General features: G+C 47.6%; 1 protein-coding gene across 1 annotated transcript in view; it reads right to left on the bottom strand.

The window, feature by feature from the left end:
- The window catches only part of ARHGEF2 (Rho/Rac guanine nucleotide exchange factor 2), a 69,940-nt gene that overhangs the window by 10,934 nt on the left and 43,310 nt on the right, over positions 1–15,696 (bottom strand). Inside the window, exons 3-12 of the mRNA XM_015410847.1 lie at positions 11,276–11,343; positions 9,047–9,110; positions 8,152–8,281; positions 6,954–7,063; positions 6,333–6,479; positions 5,178–5,428; positions 2,662–2,787; positions 2,223–2,340; positions 1,744–1,995; positions 896–972 (exon numbers count right to left, since the gene is read on the bottom strand). Coding sequence (XP_015266333.1) covers positions 896–972; positions 1,744–1,995; positions 2,223–2,340; positions 2,662–2,787; positions 5,178–5,428; positions 6,333–6,479; positions 6,954–7,063; positions 8,152–8,281; positions 9,047–9,110; positions 11,276–11,343 — 1,343 coding nt within the window. The remainder of the gene's footprint in view (positions 1–895; positions 973–1,743; positions 1,996–2,222; positions 2,341–2,661; positions 2,788–5,177; positions 5,429–6,332; positions 6,480–6,953; positions 7,064–8,151; positions 8,282–9,046; positions 9,111–11,275; positions 11,344–15,696) is intronic.

The raw sequence follows: 15,696 nt of genomic DNA, 5'->3' as shown, positions 1-15,696 counted from the left end.
CTGCTGTAGACATGCCTTTCTACTGATTACCACCACAAAGAAAGTGGATAGAGACTTAAAAAAAAAAAAAAAAGAACACTGGGAATACAGTGATTGATTGTTACAGGGTTATAACATTATGTCAATTGCTGATTTATAGAAAACCTGAAAAAGGCCCCACTGGCTGCCGCTGGGGGGCTGGGGCAGAGAAAACACACAAAAACCTGCTATGTGGAAGCCCCACTGTGTTGTATGACCAGTCATAGCAACAACGAGGAAACCACACAAGCCCATCCCCACGTAGATTTAATAAATCGAAGTCACAGGAGGGCAGATTTCAATAAAGCATTAGCAGAAACTGCCTAGCAGTGAGAGCAGTTTGACCATGGAAGGTGAGGGGTGAGGGGTCTCCTTCTCTGAAGGTCTTCAGGGAGAGGCTGGACAACCATCTGTCAGGATTGCTCTAGTTTAGATGTCCTGCACTGTACAAAGGGTTGTAAGGCCCCCTCCAACTCCTATGAGGTAGTGGCCTGGGAAGCAGGCAGACCACCATGCAGATGGGCTACCTACCCAATTAGTGTGTAAGGGAAGGGAAGGGGGTAGAATCTGAGAGTAGGTTTGCATACACCTGATACATTGCTTGGATTGAGGAACCGGGTCAGAGAATTTGAATCTTTATGGAATCCTATTGGCTTGCATCTCATCTGACCTCTGCTAAGTTGGTGGGTGCAATAACACCTTCTGAGCATCCACAATGAAGGGAGTTGAAGGACAGCAGAAAGCAGGCCAGCAGTACCCTTTTCTTGCTCTCTATCTCCTAGGGTAGTGGAGAGAGAGCCAGGTGCCCGGCTACCACTGCAAGAGCCCCTGGTGCCTGACATCAGCTTAGAGTTACGGCAAGCTGAAAGCCACTCACCAGGGTGGGGAAGTTGTATTTCTGATCCTTCTCCTGAAGGAAGATGAGAACGTCTGTCATCAGGAGAACCAGGACATCTGCAAGAGAGAAGGTGACAATGGAAGGTTATAAATGTCTGTTTTTGAGAGGCAATCACTCTCAGGACTTTCAGAAGTGAGATAAAATTAACCAGGAGGCTTCAGAAGAAGGGGCACTGTTACTTTATTTTGGTCCCAGAATTTTTCAGAGTCAGAATTTGGGATCCTGGGAATCTCAAGCTTTCACTTTTTTTAAAAAAAATAGCATGTTTCTAGTCCTAAGGATTGCAAAGATAGGCTGCAAAATCTCAGAAAGCAGGCACTATGCAGGGTTTCAGTGCCCTACAAAAAACTGTCTCCGCAAGTTAATTGAACTCAGCTCAGCAGCCATGCACTTTGTGCTTTAAACCTTCTGATTTGCTGCTGCCTGGGACTAGGTAGACCAATAGTCTCACCAAGAATAAGACAATGTTATATGTTCATAATGCACTAAAGAGGCGCTATGGGTAAGACATTCATGACCCTTACTGCCCATAAATTCTCAAGAGGGCCTCCCTCTCCCACGAGGTCAGGAGTGCCTTCAACCATCTCCATGGCAACACACTGCCTTTGCTGCCCTCCAAGCCACCCCAGGATGCAGCCACTCAGCTCTTGAAGTGGCTGTGGCTTTTTAAGAGGAAGTGGCCTCATGCCCCACGGTACCCTCTGTATTCCCCTGCTCTCGGACAATTGTGCTGTTCACATATGAACAAAATCAGGATCACTCTTTGATATACAGTCCTGCTGTTAGAGGGCTAACAATGCACTGCCAAGACATTGGACTCCACCTGCCTTTAAAACGCCCAGCAGCCGTCTTCCAGAGCATGGAGCCGTCGTGTACCAGCTTGCGCCGCAGCAACTCCTCGCTGCAGAAAGAACCCCGCTCCCAGGGCAGGATGGCCTTGGCACGCCCATCTATTCGCCCGTAGATCTCCTGCAGCCGAGCATTCTTCTCATAGTCGTGCACCTCTTGATTGATTGTGGAAAGCAGTTCCTTGACCACTGTCAAGGCTGTGCTCAGATCCCTCTGATCCACTTCGTTACCTGGGGAGGTTGGAAGCCTGAGTCCATAAACCTGGATTCCCCCCAGAAGAGGCCTGCTTGCTCGTGATGGATCTACCATCTGCAAACCTGTTTATCCACCCAGCTGAGGTTTCTTGGATCCTAGGTCCAGAATTACCCAGACCACAGTCCCCATACAGTCCCCATCACGCACACCATGTCCCCCTGTTATTGTCCCTTTGTTGAAAGCCTGTCGCAGTAACTTGTACCTTTGGAGTTCTGCAGGATTCTGTCAATAAGCCCAGGGTATTTAGTGATGCGCTGGGTGACCAGAAGGATGCACTCCTGCACACCGTGACGGCGCAACACCGATGACCGTGTCAGCCTCTGGGGAAGGTGGAAGAGACAGACAAAAGGCTCAGGCTCCAGAACAAGCCGCCTTCCCATCCCACGGTTTCCCAAGACAGGGACTACGTATCAGTTTCCCATCCCACGGTTTCCCAAGACAGGGCTTATTCCACCTCTCTGGCACAACACAGCAGCAGTCCAGAACCCATGCTCCCCCCAGGGGGCCAGCTTCAGCCACCAGCCTGGAGACCCTTGCCAAGCTCCACACTTTTTCCTTTGATCCCCACAGCTCATTGATCCATGGAGGCAGATGGGTTTTGATGGTAAGGAACTGGGGAGGGGTGAGAAGAAACTCCTTACTCGGATGAACTGCTGGAACCTCTTGTCCCGGGCGAAGAGCTCTTTGTAAAGCTTCACGGCCTTGCTGTGGCGGCTGCAGAACTCTGAGTAGGCCTTCTTCATCTGCTCAGCACTGGTGCCTGAAAACTGAAAGGCAACCACACAGGTGCGAAGTCATACCTTGCTGCTGGGGAGGCAGAAGCTATGCAGACTCACACCCCAATGCCCCCTTATCCTCTCCCACCTACCTTGTTCATCCTCGCCCCTCTGACTACAGACCCCAGCTTTGATTTGAAACCTGCAGGCCAAACTAGACCTGATGGGGGCAGCCACACGTCTCTATTCACGTGGCCGCTCCATTCACATATAAAGCAAACATGTTTCTGTATCCTTCTCTTTTTCCCTGTATATAGCGTGTGTGGGTGAAGGGGAGCTAAAGCCTCTCCCCTCCCCTGCCTTACCTCATTGTGCTCTGTTGGTTCAAGCACTTTTCTCTCCAGCCCAGTTCACTTCCAGGGCCTGGGAGAAAAATACTTCAAACAATAAAACACAGAGAAGTAGCAGGAGAGGGGAGAAGCTTTCATTCCCCCTAGCCCACACATTCCATTTTATTTATTTACTTTAAAAGATTTCTGTGCCACCTGTTCAGAGTTTAAAAAAACAACAACAACCAAAACAAGAACAAGTTCCAAGCATCGGGGCAGCTATATGAAGAAATATATGCAGTTGTGACGTCTGGCCCGCCATGTTAAGCTTGGCTCTCTGTTTTCTTTAGCTTTCTCTCTGCTCTTGAAATGACACAGCGTGGCTTCACGGCTCAGTCCTCACCACCAGCTAAAATGAAGTCTAATTACATGCATATGGATTTCCATGCATTCATCCCGTGATACCTTTGTCTCAGATCCATCCTCTACTCTCTTTCCATTGTCAAGCTGCAAACTGTAAACTTCTTAAGGCGCAGACTGTCTGGCTACTGAACCTAAGAAGCTGCCTTATGTCGAGCCAGAGTGCTTGTCCAACTAACTCAGTATCACCTGCTCAGACTGGCAGGGGCATTGCCTGGTCTCAGACAGAGGGGGGGAAAAACTCCTGAAAGCCAAGGACTGAACCTGTGACCTTCTGCATATAAAGTAAATGCTTTTCTACTGAGCCACATTCCCTCTCAGGCCTCTGGCTGGCAGATATAGCTCCTAAGATACAGAAACGGTGCACTGATTCTGCTTTGGGGTTCAGACTGCCTGGGTACCCACTGGCTTGCGGCCCATTCATCCTCTACATTTGCAAACAGCTTTGTTACACAAGCTTCCAACATTCCCTCTACAGAGAATCAGACCATCAAAGCTTAGCCATGTCTTGCATGACAAGCAGCAGCTCTCCAGCAGAGAGGGGTGTTTCCCACCACCTGTTACCTATGGGCCAAACTAGACCTTACAATGTCCATGGGTAGGACCTGTGGACACCCAACACCATTTTAGAGCTGAATTCAGCCATTTAAAAATGCCACGAGGGCCCAGTCCTGATCAGGCCCACATTGCAGCAGGAGCAGGCGATCTTGTTTCCTTCCCCGCATGCCTGCTGCACTGATTGGGCTTTCATTTTTACATGGCCAAATTCAGCTCTAAAACACCATCAATGTCCACACGTTGGACCCAGTGGCGCCATTATCATCTATGAAACACCAGGAACTGAGCCTGGGTGCAAATGGTGAGCTATCAAATTAACTCAGCAATAATATGAAGCTGCCTTATACCAAGCAAGACCATTCCTGAGTTTTTGCTTTCAGCACACACTCCTGCTCTCATCTAGGCCTTGTTCTTGCCTGGACTTATGTACTGCCGAGTTGCAAATGACTTACGATGACCTCAGTAAGGAGCTTTCAAAGCAAGTGAGAAGCAGAGCCGGTTTGCCATTGCTTTCCTCTGCAGAGTCTTCCTTGGTGGTCTTCCATCCAAGTACTGACCCTCCTTAGCTTCCAAGATCGGGCTATACAATGCCACTTACCCTCCCCACCTCCCTAATTGCATAGCAGTCTAGGACTATGGTGTCTGAAGGACCACCTGCTCCCACTGGAAGGTGCCCCTTACTTGAGAGCTTCTTCCGAGGCTCTATTCTGCGTGCCCCTGCCTTCTGAAGTTAGGCAAGTGGTGATGGTAGAAAAGGCCTATCCTGCAGCAGAATCCCGGTTGTGGAATACCCTTCCCAAGGGACAATCACCCTGTGCCATCCTGATGAGCATTCCGGTGTCAAGTTAAAAAGCTATCTGATTATCTCAGATTTTTAACACATGCCCCTGTTATTAACTATCTTGCTATTGCTGTTTAAATTATACAAACATTAATGGCTAACTGATTTTGCTGCTGTTTTATCAGTTCTAACAGAGTGGTTTTTATGCTTTGCTTGTCATTACCCACCATGAAAATTTTAAAATAAAGTGGAAGGCTGTATGCAAATATTCTAGCTTGAGTAAATAATGAACAAGTAACCGAGCCCTTGGCCTGGCTGGCCAAATGGATTTGGGGTGGCAACGGTGGGATCACCTGCTGCACAAGGATGTCTCCCAGCCGGTTGATGACAAAGTTCTTGTTGCTGTCGGTGGCCAGCGACTCCTTGCGGCGCTCTAGGAGTTGCACGAGGAAGCGGTTGTGGATCTCACTGAGCTCGTCCACACAGGGGAACATGCTCTGCACAACAGCTGGGTCCATCTGGAGGTCTTCCAACATCCCCTTCCGGAAGAGGTTGGTCATGATCTTCAGCGTCTGTACGTGGTGGAGCTCGGTCTGAATCAACTCTGAAGGGGGAAGGGAGTGGAAAGAGGAATGAAACTGAGGTGGGAGGAGATTTGCCTGCTACAGAACCAGCCTGAGTTGAGGAAAACCACTTCAGAAGCGGGGACACCATAACAGAATGACCTCTTTCACAACAACTCCTCCTCCTTACCCATATACAATTAGCCCTCTTGGGACTGTACCACTTCTACATTTGATACTGGTTGTTTGCTGTGCTTCGTTATATATGCATCGGTTTGATCGTATGGTACATATTCTATTAGGAATCATCCTAAAGATCCACTTTGTAAGGAAGGTGTTTTAAACCCAAACTACATGCTGTTGGGGGTGGTGGTGGAATATGTGAGCACCTCCGACATGCATCCCTCTGGTAACAAAAAACTGGAGAGCCAATGTTCCCTCTAAGCTGTGAGAATGACCTCTTTCACAACAACTCCTCCTCCTTACCCATATACAATTAGCCCTCTTGGGACTGTACCACTTCTACATTTGATACTGGTTGTTTGCTGTGCTTCGTTATATATGCATCGTATGGTACATATTATATTAGGAATCATCCTAAAGATCCACTTTGTAAGGAAGGTGTTTTAAACCCAAACTACATGCTGTTGGGGGGAGGAATATGTGAGCACCTCCAACATGCATTCCTCTGGTAACAAAAAACTGGAGACTACTTTGCGCTAACACATTCATGCTGTCCTGCCCATGCAATCAGCAGCCAGTGAAGTGGAGGAGACGTGGGTGGAGAAATGCTATTGCAAAGCTACCAACTCACATGGTTTTTCCAACTACGTGTTGCCAGGGAGACTCGGGTCGGCATCGCCTTATAATGCATGGCTTGGCCTTAGTTCATTGCTGAACTGCTGTGACAATTCAACAATTGGGGGCTTGAACACAAGTGCTCACCATATATGACATCTTGTCGTTTCATGACCTCCTTCTTGTGCTGCTGCAAGAAGTTATTGTCTACTGCCAGGCTCCAGGAATCAGCCTCAAAGTCCTTCTCACCCATCTCAAAATCACTCATCAGCTGGCTGTAGATGACTTCGGCTCCTGGCGTGAGGGATAAAAACAAAGACGGTGAAGGAGAACAGGAGTTGCGCCTTCAGAAAACTGATCTATGCCCCCTCCCTACAGCAAAGTTGCATTAGGACCCATCAGCACACAATACAATCACAAGCAAGCACCTTTGGAATCTAGATCTTTGAAACGAAGTCCTCTGTGGCTTGCACAAAATCCAGAAGGACACACAGTCTCTGGCTTCCACGCCTTTCCTCTTAGTCCAGCAACCCAGCACACCTTGGTTAGCTAACAGTAACGGGCACTCAAGGCCAGTCCAACCAAAGAAACTGACCAGGCAAAACTTCCCTCCTGCTCAAATCCAGTTTTTGCCATGCAACATTTAAGCAGCCTAGTTTCGTTTTCACTGGGGAACATACAATGGTGTCTGTGTGCGCGCATATATATGCTTGCAGAATTTCTGGCAGGAGTTTTCATTGAAGCCCCAACCACTCATCCCTGTCTCACCTTCATCAATGAGTGATTCTACCGAGAGTGTTCGGTTGCGCATGTTAAGGGAATCGGTGGACTGGGACAGGATTCTCCTGATCCCCAAGGGAGATTCATCGTTGAAAGTCCTAGGTGGGAAGAAAACAAGTTGAACACATAGGTTTATGGAAACTATGTTCTGCTGAGCCAGCCCTTTGGTTCATCCAGCTCAGTATACTCTTCTGTGACCAGCAGATGATCTCAAGCATCTCAGGTAGGGAGAATACCACTCTTCTGTGACTAGCAGATGCTCTCAAGCATCTCAGGTAGGGAGAATACCTTCTTAACAGCAGTTACCTGAGACTCTTTAATAAAAAATACCAAGGACTCTACATGGGATCCTAGTAGTAATATTATTATTGTTATTTGTCAGGTATTGCACCCTTCTGCCATGTAGAGGTAGGCAAAGATTATTTTTCCCCCTTGCAATGACTCTGTGAGGTGAGTGATGCTACAAAAGTCTGGGTCTAGTGAGCTTCATGGACATGCAAGGATTTGAACACATATCTCCCTACATAACCTCCAACATTTCACAGGTGAAAATAGAGCTATGCTTGTAATCCTTAGATTATCAGATAACAAGGGTTATTAACTGAATACCCCATTACACATCAGTGAAAATTCTACTCTCAGTGCATTTTTTAAACCCCACAATAGCTTTCCCTGCAGTGTTAAATAGCTAAGAGATATACACTCCTTAGGGTTTCATTAGAAAAACATAACTGTCCTCCAATCCGTTATCAACAGTTCAAAATGAGCCTTGCCAGTCTGTGAATGGCAGGCTGTGCACTCTATAGCATTTTAATATTAATGCACATGCATTGACAAGCTGCGCTGTAGGGGAAAGATGTATCCACCCATCCACTTAAGTCCCAGAGAGTGCAGAGAAGGAGCTGAATCCTGAAAGATGATCATGCAAACTACTAATGCTAACGAAATTTGAATACGGCTTTTCTGAAAGTCAGGAGATAGATGCCACAATTTACCAGGGACAAGCTCCAGGAATGGGGCCAGCTGCAGTGCGTGCCCCTGGTAAATAGGGCCAGCTGGAGCATGCATTCTTCCCCCAAGTCTAAAACTACACCTTGGCACTTGTTTACAAAGAGGGTCCAAGTTCTCAGACAGCCCCATGCATTGTTGTTCGTTCTCCCATCTGTTCAACACTATGTTAACTTACCCTGCAATGTTGGTGGTAGAGACACTTTTGGAAAGGGACAAAGTGGGACGGCCCCGGCGGGATCCCAGCAAGGTGTGGCGGAAGCTCTCTGAGGGGTAGATGGCGGAACTGGGGCGCTCCCTGATGGTTGCTGAAGGTTTAAAAACAATTAAATCATGGAGCTGCAATAAGGATGGCAAAAACAGACTTTCATCCTTCCAGAGCATAATCATGCATGCAAGGCACACAGACAAAAATTCAAAGAGAAGTGCTGGGGTTCAAGACTATCTAGAAATCACAGAGAAAGAGCTCTGTTAGATAAAGTCAGAAATCCATCTAGTCCAGCAGCCTCAACACCACTGTTTCCCCTAGCACCTGGGATCCACAAAAACACTGCATTTGAACAGAGAGGCTGTGAAAAGTGGCTAACAGCCACTGGTAGACCCATCCACTTCCACAAATGTCTCTCTCCCCCTTTTAAAGCCATCAAAGCCAACAGTTGTAACTACAACCTGTGGCAGCAAATTCCACAAATTATGTGTGAAGTACTTTCACACCCCCTCCCCAGAAACAAAGCTCTTTTACAAAGCCTCAGGGATATGGAATGGGGAGGCAGGCACTCTGCATACGCTCAGAAGAGCTTATTATTTCGGTCATTTCCAGATACCTCAAGAAAACAGTGCCTGGGACTGAGTGTATGCAAGGGCAGTTTCAAAACTGAGTCCTGACCTCATAGCCAGGAAGTGGATCTAAAACCATTTTCTCCCCTTGCTTCTTTTTGTCCTTTGCCTCAATATCACTGCTTCTGTTAATGAACCCAATTGCTTTCACAGAGGAAAACTGTTCCCCACAGCTGGCTCCTGTTGCCCTTCTCTCCTGAATCACTTTAACCCACACGAGATACAGCTCCACTCACTTTTGTTTCTCAGGGACACCGACTGCAATGCTGAATTGTTCTTGAGCAAGGCTGCCTTTTGCTGCTGCAGGGGATGGGGGGAAGAAAAGTAATCAGTCACTAAACTCAGCTCAAGGAGAAGGGAGGTAATATTGAAGCATCTTCAGACTGCTTTTCAATTATTACCTCTGGAACAAGGAATGAAGCATTAAAGTATAAGGAAGGCCATAACCACAGTGGGAATACCATGTGACCCTCAGGAAGCCCCACATCCCACCCCCTGCCTCACCTGTCAATCCACCGAAGAAGAGGAGAGTTGGTTTTATACCCCGCTGTTCACCACCCAAAGGAGACCATCTTACAATCGTCTTCCCTTCCTCTCCTCACAACAGAGCGGGCTGAGCGAGCTCTGAGAGGACTGTGACTGACACGAGGTCACCCACCTGGCTTCACGTAGAGGAGTGGGGAGTCAAACCCAGTTCTCCAGAGTAGAGTCTACTGCTCTTAACCACTACACCAAGTTGGCACAGCCTCTCCACTCCCTCTCCTCATCTCACCCGTCAGTGGGACAAAGGCCCCAGGCTCAACCCTGCAGTCTCCACTTAAAAAGGATCTCAGTTTAGGAAGGACTTTTCTCTGGATGAGAGCTGCTCTCAGTAAGCGTAGACGTTAATGTCGTAGTTGGATTAATAGTCTGGTTCGGTATTCCATTCCTGACGGCATTAGTTAAAAGGGCCTGTGAAAGATCTCTCCCTGTTAAGGGCCACTGCTAGCCTGAATCAGCACTACTAAGCAGAAGAACAGGCGGTGCCTCAATGTTAGGGCACCTGCTTGCAGGCAGAAGGTCCCAGGTTCAATCTCTGGCATTGGGGGGGAGGAGGGGAAAGAGGTGTTAACAAAGGTCAATTTGTATAAAGTAAACTGAGCATACATGCACAGCTGCCATTCAGATTGGCGCCACATGGAACGGGAAGCAGGGGTTTAACCCTTCAAACCATGCTTAGTTGCATTAATGGAAACTGGGCTCCCCAGACTGTTACTAGTGGTTTTAAGGAATGCTAATTACAGCGAGGGAAGCCCAGTATCAATGACTGAAATGAGTGAGGCTTGAAGGGTTAAATCCTGTCTTTCTCTTCTTATGGATTCAGTCCAGATCGGAGGACGAATTACAGCTGTGTGAACAAAGAATTTACTTTTTACTGACATGAAACTGTTACATCTGTTTCAGCCCTTGAGTAACTGACATTGGGAAAGAATTCTGTGTTTGTTTATGGAGTAACTTGATAGAAGGAGACTTCATTTGTCCACTGCCTACTGTTTGGGGCAGGGCCTGTCTGTCCTAAGCTCTGTTGAGCTCCTGGCATTAAAGAGACAAGAGCTCTCTGCCCCAAGAGCCAGATCTCGCCGTCTGAATACATTTTACAAAAGCAGCAAAGTATAGGCACATTCATGTTGGAGAATTTACGCTGCTTCTCCAATCACACATGGCACTGAAGCCTGAGCCCCTACTGCTGAATTCTCACCCAGGCCCTGTTGATTTCTGAGAGATCACTACGCATATGATTTTATTTACTTATTTTTATTTACTTATTTTTAGATATTAATATCCTCCCTTTCTCTCCGGCGGGGCCCATAGCAGCTTACATCTCCCCCATGTTATCCTCACAACCAACAATGCTGTGAAGCAAAGGTTAGGCTTAGATCGAGCAACTGGCTTAAAGTCAACCAGCATGCCTCCAGGATGGAGAGGGGATTCAAACCTGGGTCACCCAGTTCCTAGTCCAGAAGTCAAACCACTACACCACATTGGCTCTTGAGTTGCAACCTTTTTAAAAATAAAATAAAAATGAAAGCAGAGATCTTCAGCACACCAGCTTCTATGGCCAAATTCACCCACACCATTTGAAGAGCTTTTCAGGCCTTCTCTCCCTCTTGTTACATATGTGCAAAAAACAGAACAGCAGCTCTAATTGCACTTTTACTAGACCTCTGGAACTGACCTGCAGCTCACACAGAAAGACTGATTTAGAATCACATGGCCACCTTGCTGCGCTTTACAATGGGTCTGTGATTTCAGTCTATGCTTGCATAGAGCAGCAGCCTAGTTAACACCAGACAGTGTGATACTGCCAGCTCTCACCCTCTTCTCTCCCAACATGCCTCCTCTTTATTTTATGTTTTATTTTATTTGTTTAATTTGTATCCTGCCCTCCCTGCCTCCTCTTGCAGTTCCCATCACCCCCTACTCACCTTCTGCTTGACTTTGGTACAATTTGGTAAGGTATCCTTGCAGCGGTTGTGGATGGTGACATTGCAGTCTGAAAAAAGAAAAGCAAAGGCAATGTGAGAAGAGAATCAAGTAATTCAGCCATCCAAATGTGTCTAGTCATTAGAACTGAACAACTTGTGTCTATGGGCTCTTAAAACCTAAGCCAGGGTTCTTACCGTGGACTTGTATTCTACAATTCTGTCTGAGCCTACATGAACAGAAAAATCATCCTAGGCCCCAGTCACACGGGCCAGATATTGCGGGGGGGAGGTGTGGCTGTTTGCCTTGGAGTGAACTACCGTGTGGCAGCGGGATCAAACGTCCCGCCGACATCCCGTGGTTGGGGGGAGGTGTCGATCATACGTCACTCCTGCAGTGCGGCAAAGAAGCGGATCGGCGGGTTCGGTTTTTTAAAAACCCAAGTGTTCGCATGCTCCGTTGGGTGCTTGTGCGCATCCCGTGGAGATTTGGAAAAAAACCACCTTTTCGCGACGGGACATGGGCGGGCGCCAGATGCCACCGGAAACGTGATCAGACGCCCGCCCTTGCCTCGGAGGTACTAGTTTTTTTTACCCCACATCTTTGGCGGGAATCCTCGGGTGGGCCACGGGAGCGCTACGCTTCCCAGATGTGGCACTGTGATCGAGCCCGGAATATCCGCCTATCTTCCGTCTCTGTAGCGTGGCTAATGCTCCGTGTGACCGCAGCCTATCAACAAGATAAAACTATGAACCACTAATAAGAAAGATATGTCAAAAGTTAAAAACAGTATGCCAAATTGGGCTCAGACACAGACAGAAGATAACACAGTACTGGAGAGAGGGGAAACACAGGGCAGACAGGATAGCCCACAAGACTGCCAATACTGGGCTGTGAAATTCCAGGAGATTTGGGGGTGGAGCCTGCAGAGGGTGGGGTTCGGGGTCAGGAGAGACCTTTGCAGGCTACAATGCCAACTAGGTCACCCTCCAAAGCAGACATTTCCTCCAGCAGAACTGATCTCAGTTGTAATTCCAAGAGTTCATCAGGCCCCATCTGGAGGTCAGCAACCCTAGTAGCCCAAGAAGATCAGACTTGGCTGTTGATGCACCCACATGTCTAACATCAAACCGTGTGAGGGTGCCAAGTGGGCCTCCAACAGAAAGGTGCCGAGTTGATGTGCACCTACCAAGAAAGCCCTCTCTTGGCATAACCACCCACCATATCTGTTAGAAGACTATTAATGAATGTGCAAAAAATGGGACCTCTGATGACAACCCCAGTGAACCAGGGTGTGTGTGTGTTCATATGGGAGGAGCTGTTCCTTAAGATATCCTACCTCTGGTCACTTTGTGGTTCCAAAGGTCAGAACTAGTACTACAGGTTGGGCTGAGATAATGTAAAGATGAAACAGTATTGGAGAATCATACAAGAAGTCCTAGGAAGCAATCCAGCAAGCTGAGTTTTGAGCCAGCAAAAGTTTCTGAACAGACTTCAAAGGCAGCCCCATAGAGAGCACATTACAGTCATCTGATCTGCCCCAGAATCTTTTGCCAGCCAACACAAGGAAGCTACTGTGGTTCACTGAAAGAGGACATGCCTTTCCTGCGGAAGCTCCCAGTTCCAGCAATCTCTGGTATCTCTACTTAGAGAATCCCAGATAGCAAGTGTTGGGGGAAGCCCCTCTGTGGCCTGAAATCTGGGAGAGCTGCTGCTTGTCACAGCACACAACAGCATGCACACACACATAGCACACTGCTGCTGCCGCCAAGCACAATATGCATTGATGGCACAGTAGAAATAAACAACAGGTAGGTTAGCTGCTTAAAAAACTATGCCCTGCCTTCAGGCTGTTTCCAACTCTGTGAATGGAAGATGCCTGCCACTCTCCAATACAGCCCCCCCCTCCCACCACCCAAGATGAAGGAAGGTCACTTCCTGGCCATTTGGCTGCCACAGCCGGCAATTCGCCCACTGCCTGGCAGAGCCTGCATGCCAAACTTCTGGCCAAAAGGAGTTTCTCAGGAAGCACACAGTGATCAATCCCCCGTACTACAATCTGTTCTTCTGCTGATATGCTTGGATGAAGAGGGGGCCTGGGGGAGGGGAAGGTGTCAGCTCTCTGACTGCAGGTATAACACAAATGCAACATGGGGCAGAACCACAGACTGATGCCATGATCTCTCGCGCTCTCTCTCCCTCTCTCTCCACATACACACACAATTCAGACCTCAGTGTGCCACAAGACGTGAAGTAATATCACTATGATAAACAGCCCTGCTAGAATATATCTCTCCACACAATCTACATAAGCATTGACTGATTGTGCAGGAAGTCCTCGATAAAGCTTATCCTCTACATAGGAAAGCCTTTGTGTGCTAAGCAGTTGCCTCAGCATTTGTTAGTAGGTCCATGAGATCAATATGACTTCAAGGTGTATCTAGTCCTTAACACAGCCCAAGATCCCCAAGGAACCTTGTGACCCCACGCACACACTTAACCAGCCTCATGCACTTTGTCTCACATAAGTGTCAGAGACAAAGGATTCTCCCATGCATGAACAGCAATGAAGTTGAGAGGCTATAGATTCAGGATGGACAAAGGGATTTCTTCCCTCAACGAGTAATTCAGTTGTGGGATTCACTGCCTGTGGACGTAGCGACAGCTACAATCATAGGTGACTTTAAAAGGCAGATGCATGGAGGGGAGATCCATCAGTGGCTACCCAGCCATGATGACTAAAGAGAACTTCCACTTCCAGAGGCAATAAACCTCTGAATACCAGAGCTAAAATGCAGCATCTTGGTCTCTGTGCCCTGTTTGTAGGCCCTCCAGAGCAGCTGTTGGCCACTGTGTGGGACAGGACTAGACGGACCTCTGGTTTGATGCAGTAGGGCACTTCTTATGTTCTTATGCCTTCCCCTCCCACTCCTCCTCTTCAGGCTTCGTGGCTTGTTGAAAGACAGAGAGATGAGCAATGAGAGATTTGAACTGGGTAGGACTCCCTATGGGAAACTGAAGATTTGCCAGGTAGGCAGACCCATCCATCCAAGTGCCCACATGTCCCCTGCCAACCTGCTAGTGTTGGTGACAAAGCTGTGCCGCTTGCCAAATGGTCAGCCAGAACCAACAAGGCATATTGGAAGAGCTCCTGAACAGTGCACCATGTCCAAGAGTTCTGCCTCCACATACCATCTGGAGAATACTGAGCAGCTTTTCAAAAACTGATCCAAACATCTGGCACCAGCTGCTGAGGCTGCGATGCTCTGCCCTTGAGGGTATGTCTCCATCACTTCATTTGCCCATGATGTACAGCCAACAGAAAATGATTCTGAACTTGAATGTAAGCACTCTGTCTTACTGGTTCAGACCAAGGGTTCTATGATTCTGTCTACAGACAGAGTCAACCAGCTTCCTGCAAAATTCCCAGGGAATTGTAGTTTTGTCTGATAATTCTTTAGAAAAAATCCCCAGAGCACACAGTTGCCAAGGATCCCTCAGATGAGGAACAGGACAGTTAGTAATGAAACTCAATTAAGGTTGAAGTACTGGATGAAAGACAGGCATATTCAGCCTGCCCCTGCCTCCCGGCTCTGGTATTTCAAGGAGGTCTCCCATCCAAGTACTTGTGAGGGTCAACCCTGCTTAGCTTCTAAGATCTGACGAGATCATGCTTGCCTGGGCTATCCAGGTCAGGGCATTTTATTGATGTGCATGTGAGCATTTGGTAATGGGTGATAGCAGAAATAAAGAGTAAGACATACACACGAACTCTGGGTAATTTTAGAAATTCTTCTAATTAAAGCCATGCTAAAGAAGACTGGGGCACAGCACTGAGTGAAATTCCAGCACAACAAGGAATGTAAAACAGGAAATCTGCTCACCCCTAATTCCAAGGCATTCTCTACTCTCCAAGCAGCTCTCCAAGGTGACCAGAAACCCTTTTAAAAGCCAGCTTGGTGTAGTGGTTAAGAGCAGTGGCCTCTAATCTGGAGAGCCGGGTTCAATTCCCCACTCCTCCTCCATATAAAGCCTGCTGGGTGACCTTGGGTCAGACACAGTTCCCTCAGAATTCTCTCAGCCCCACCTACCTCCCAAGGTGCCTGTTGTGCGGAGAGAAAGGGAAGGTGATTATACACTTCTTTGAGACTCCACAGGGTGGAGAAAAGCAAGGTATATAAACCAGCTCTTCTTCTTTAAATGGTTATGGAGCCTGAACCTTCTGCATGCATTATCCATGTTCTGAAATCCTGGTCTAAGAATCTTCTGCTACTTAGCCACTTCACAGAACTACATTTCCCAGGGTTCCTTGTGCAAAGATGTGAGAGGTTTCATATCACTTCCATGCAGAATGAATTCTTTAAGGATAGGAAAGCAACAAACATAAAGGAAAACCAGTGTGGAATTCACAAACTGAGCTACT

Source organism: Gekko japonicus, unplaced genomic scaffold, assembly GCF_001447785.1.
Source record: "Gekko japonicus isolate JY-2015 unplaced genomic scaffold, Gekko_japonicus_V1.1 scaffold42, whole genome shotgun sequence".
Taxonomy (NCBI): Eukaryota; Metazoa; Chordata; class Lepidosauria; order Squamata; family Gekkonidae; genus Gekko; species Gekko japonicus.
Note: the sequence above shows the minus strand (reverse complement) of the source record. Positions and strands in the feature narration are given on the sequence as shown.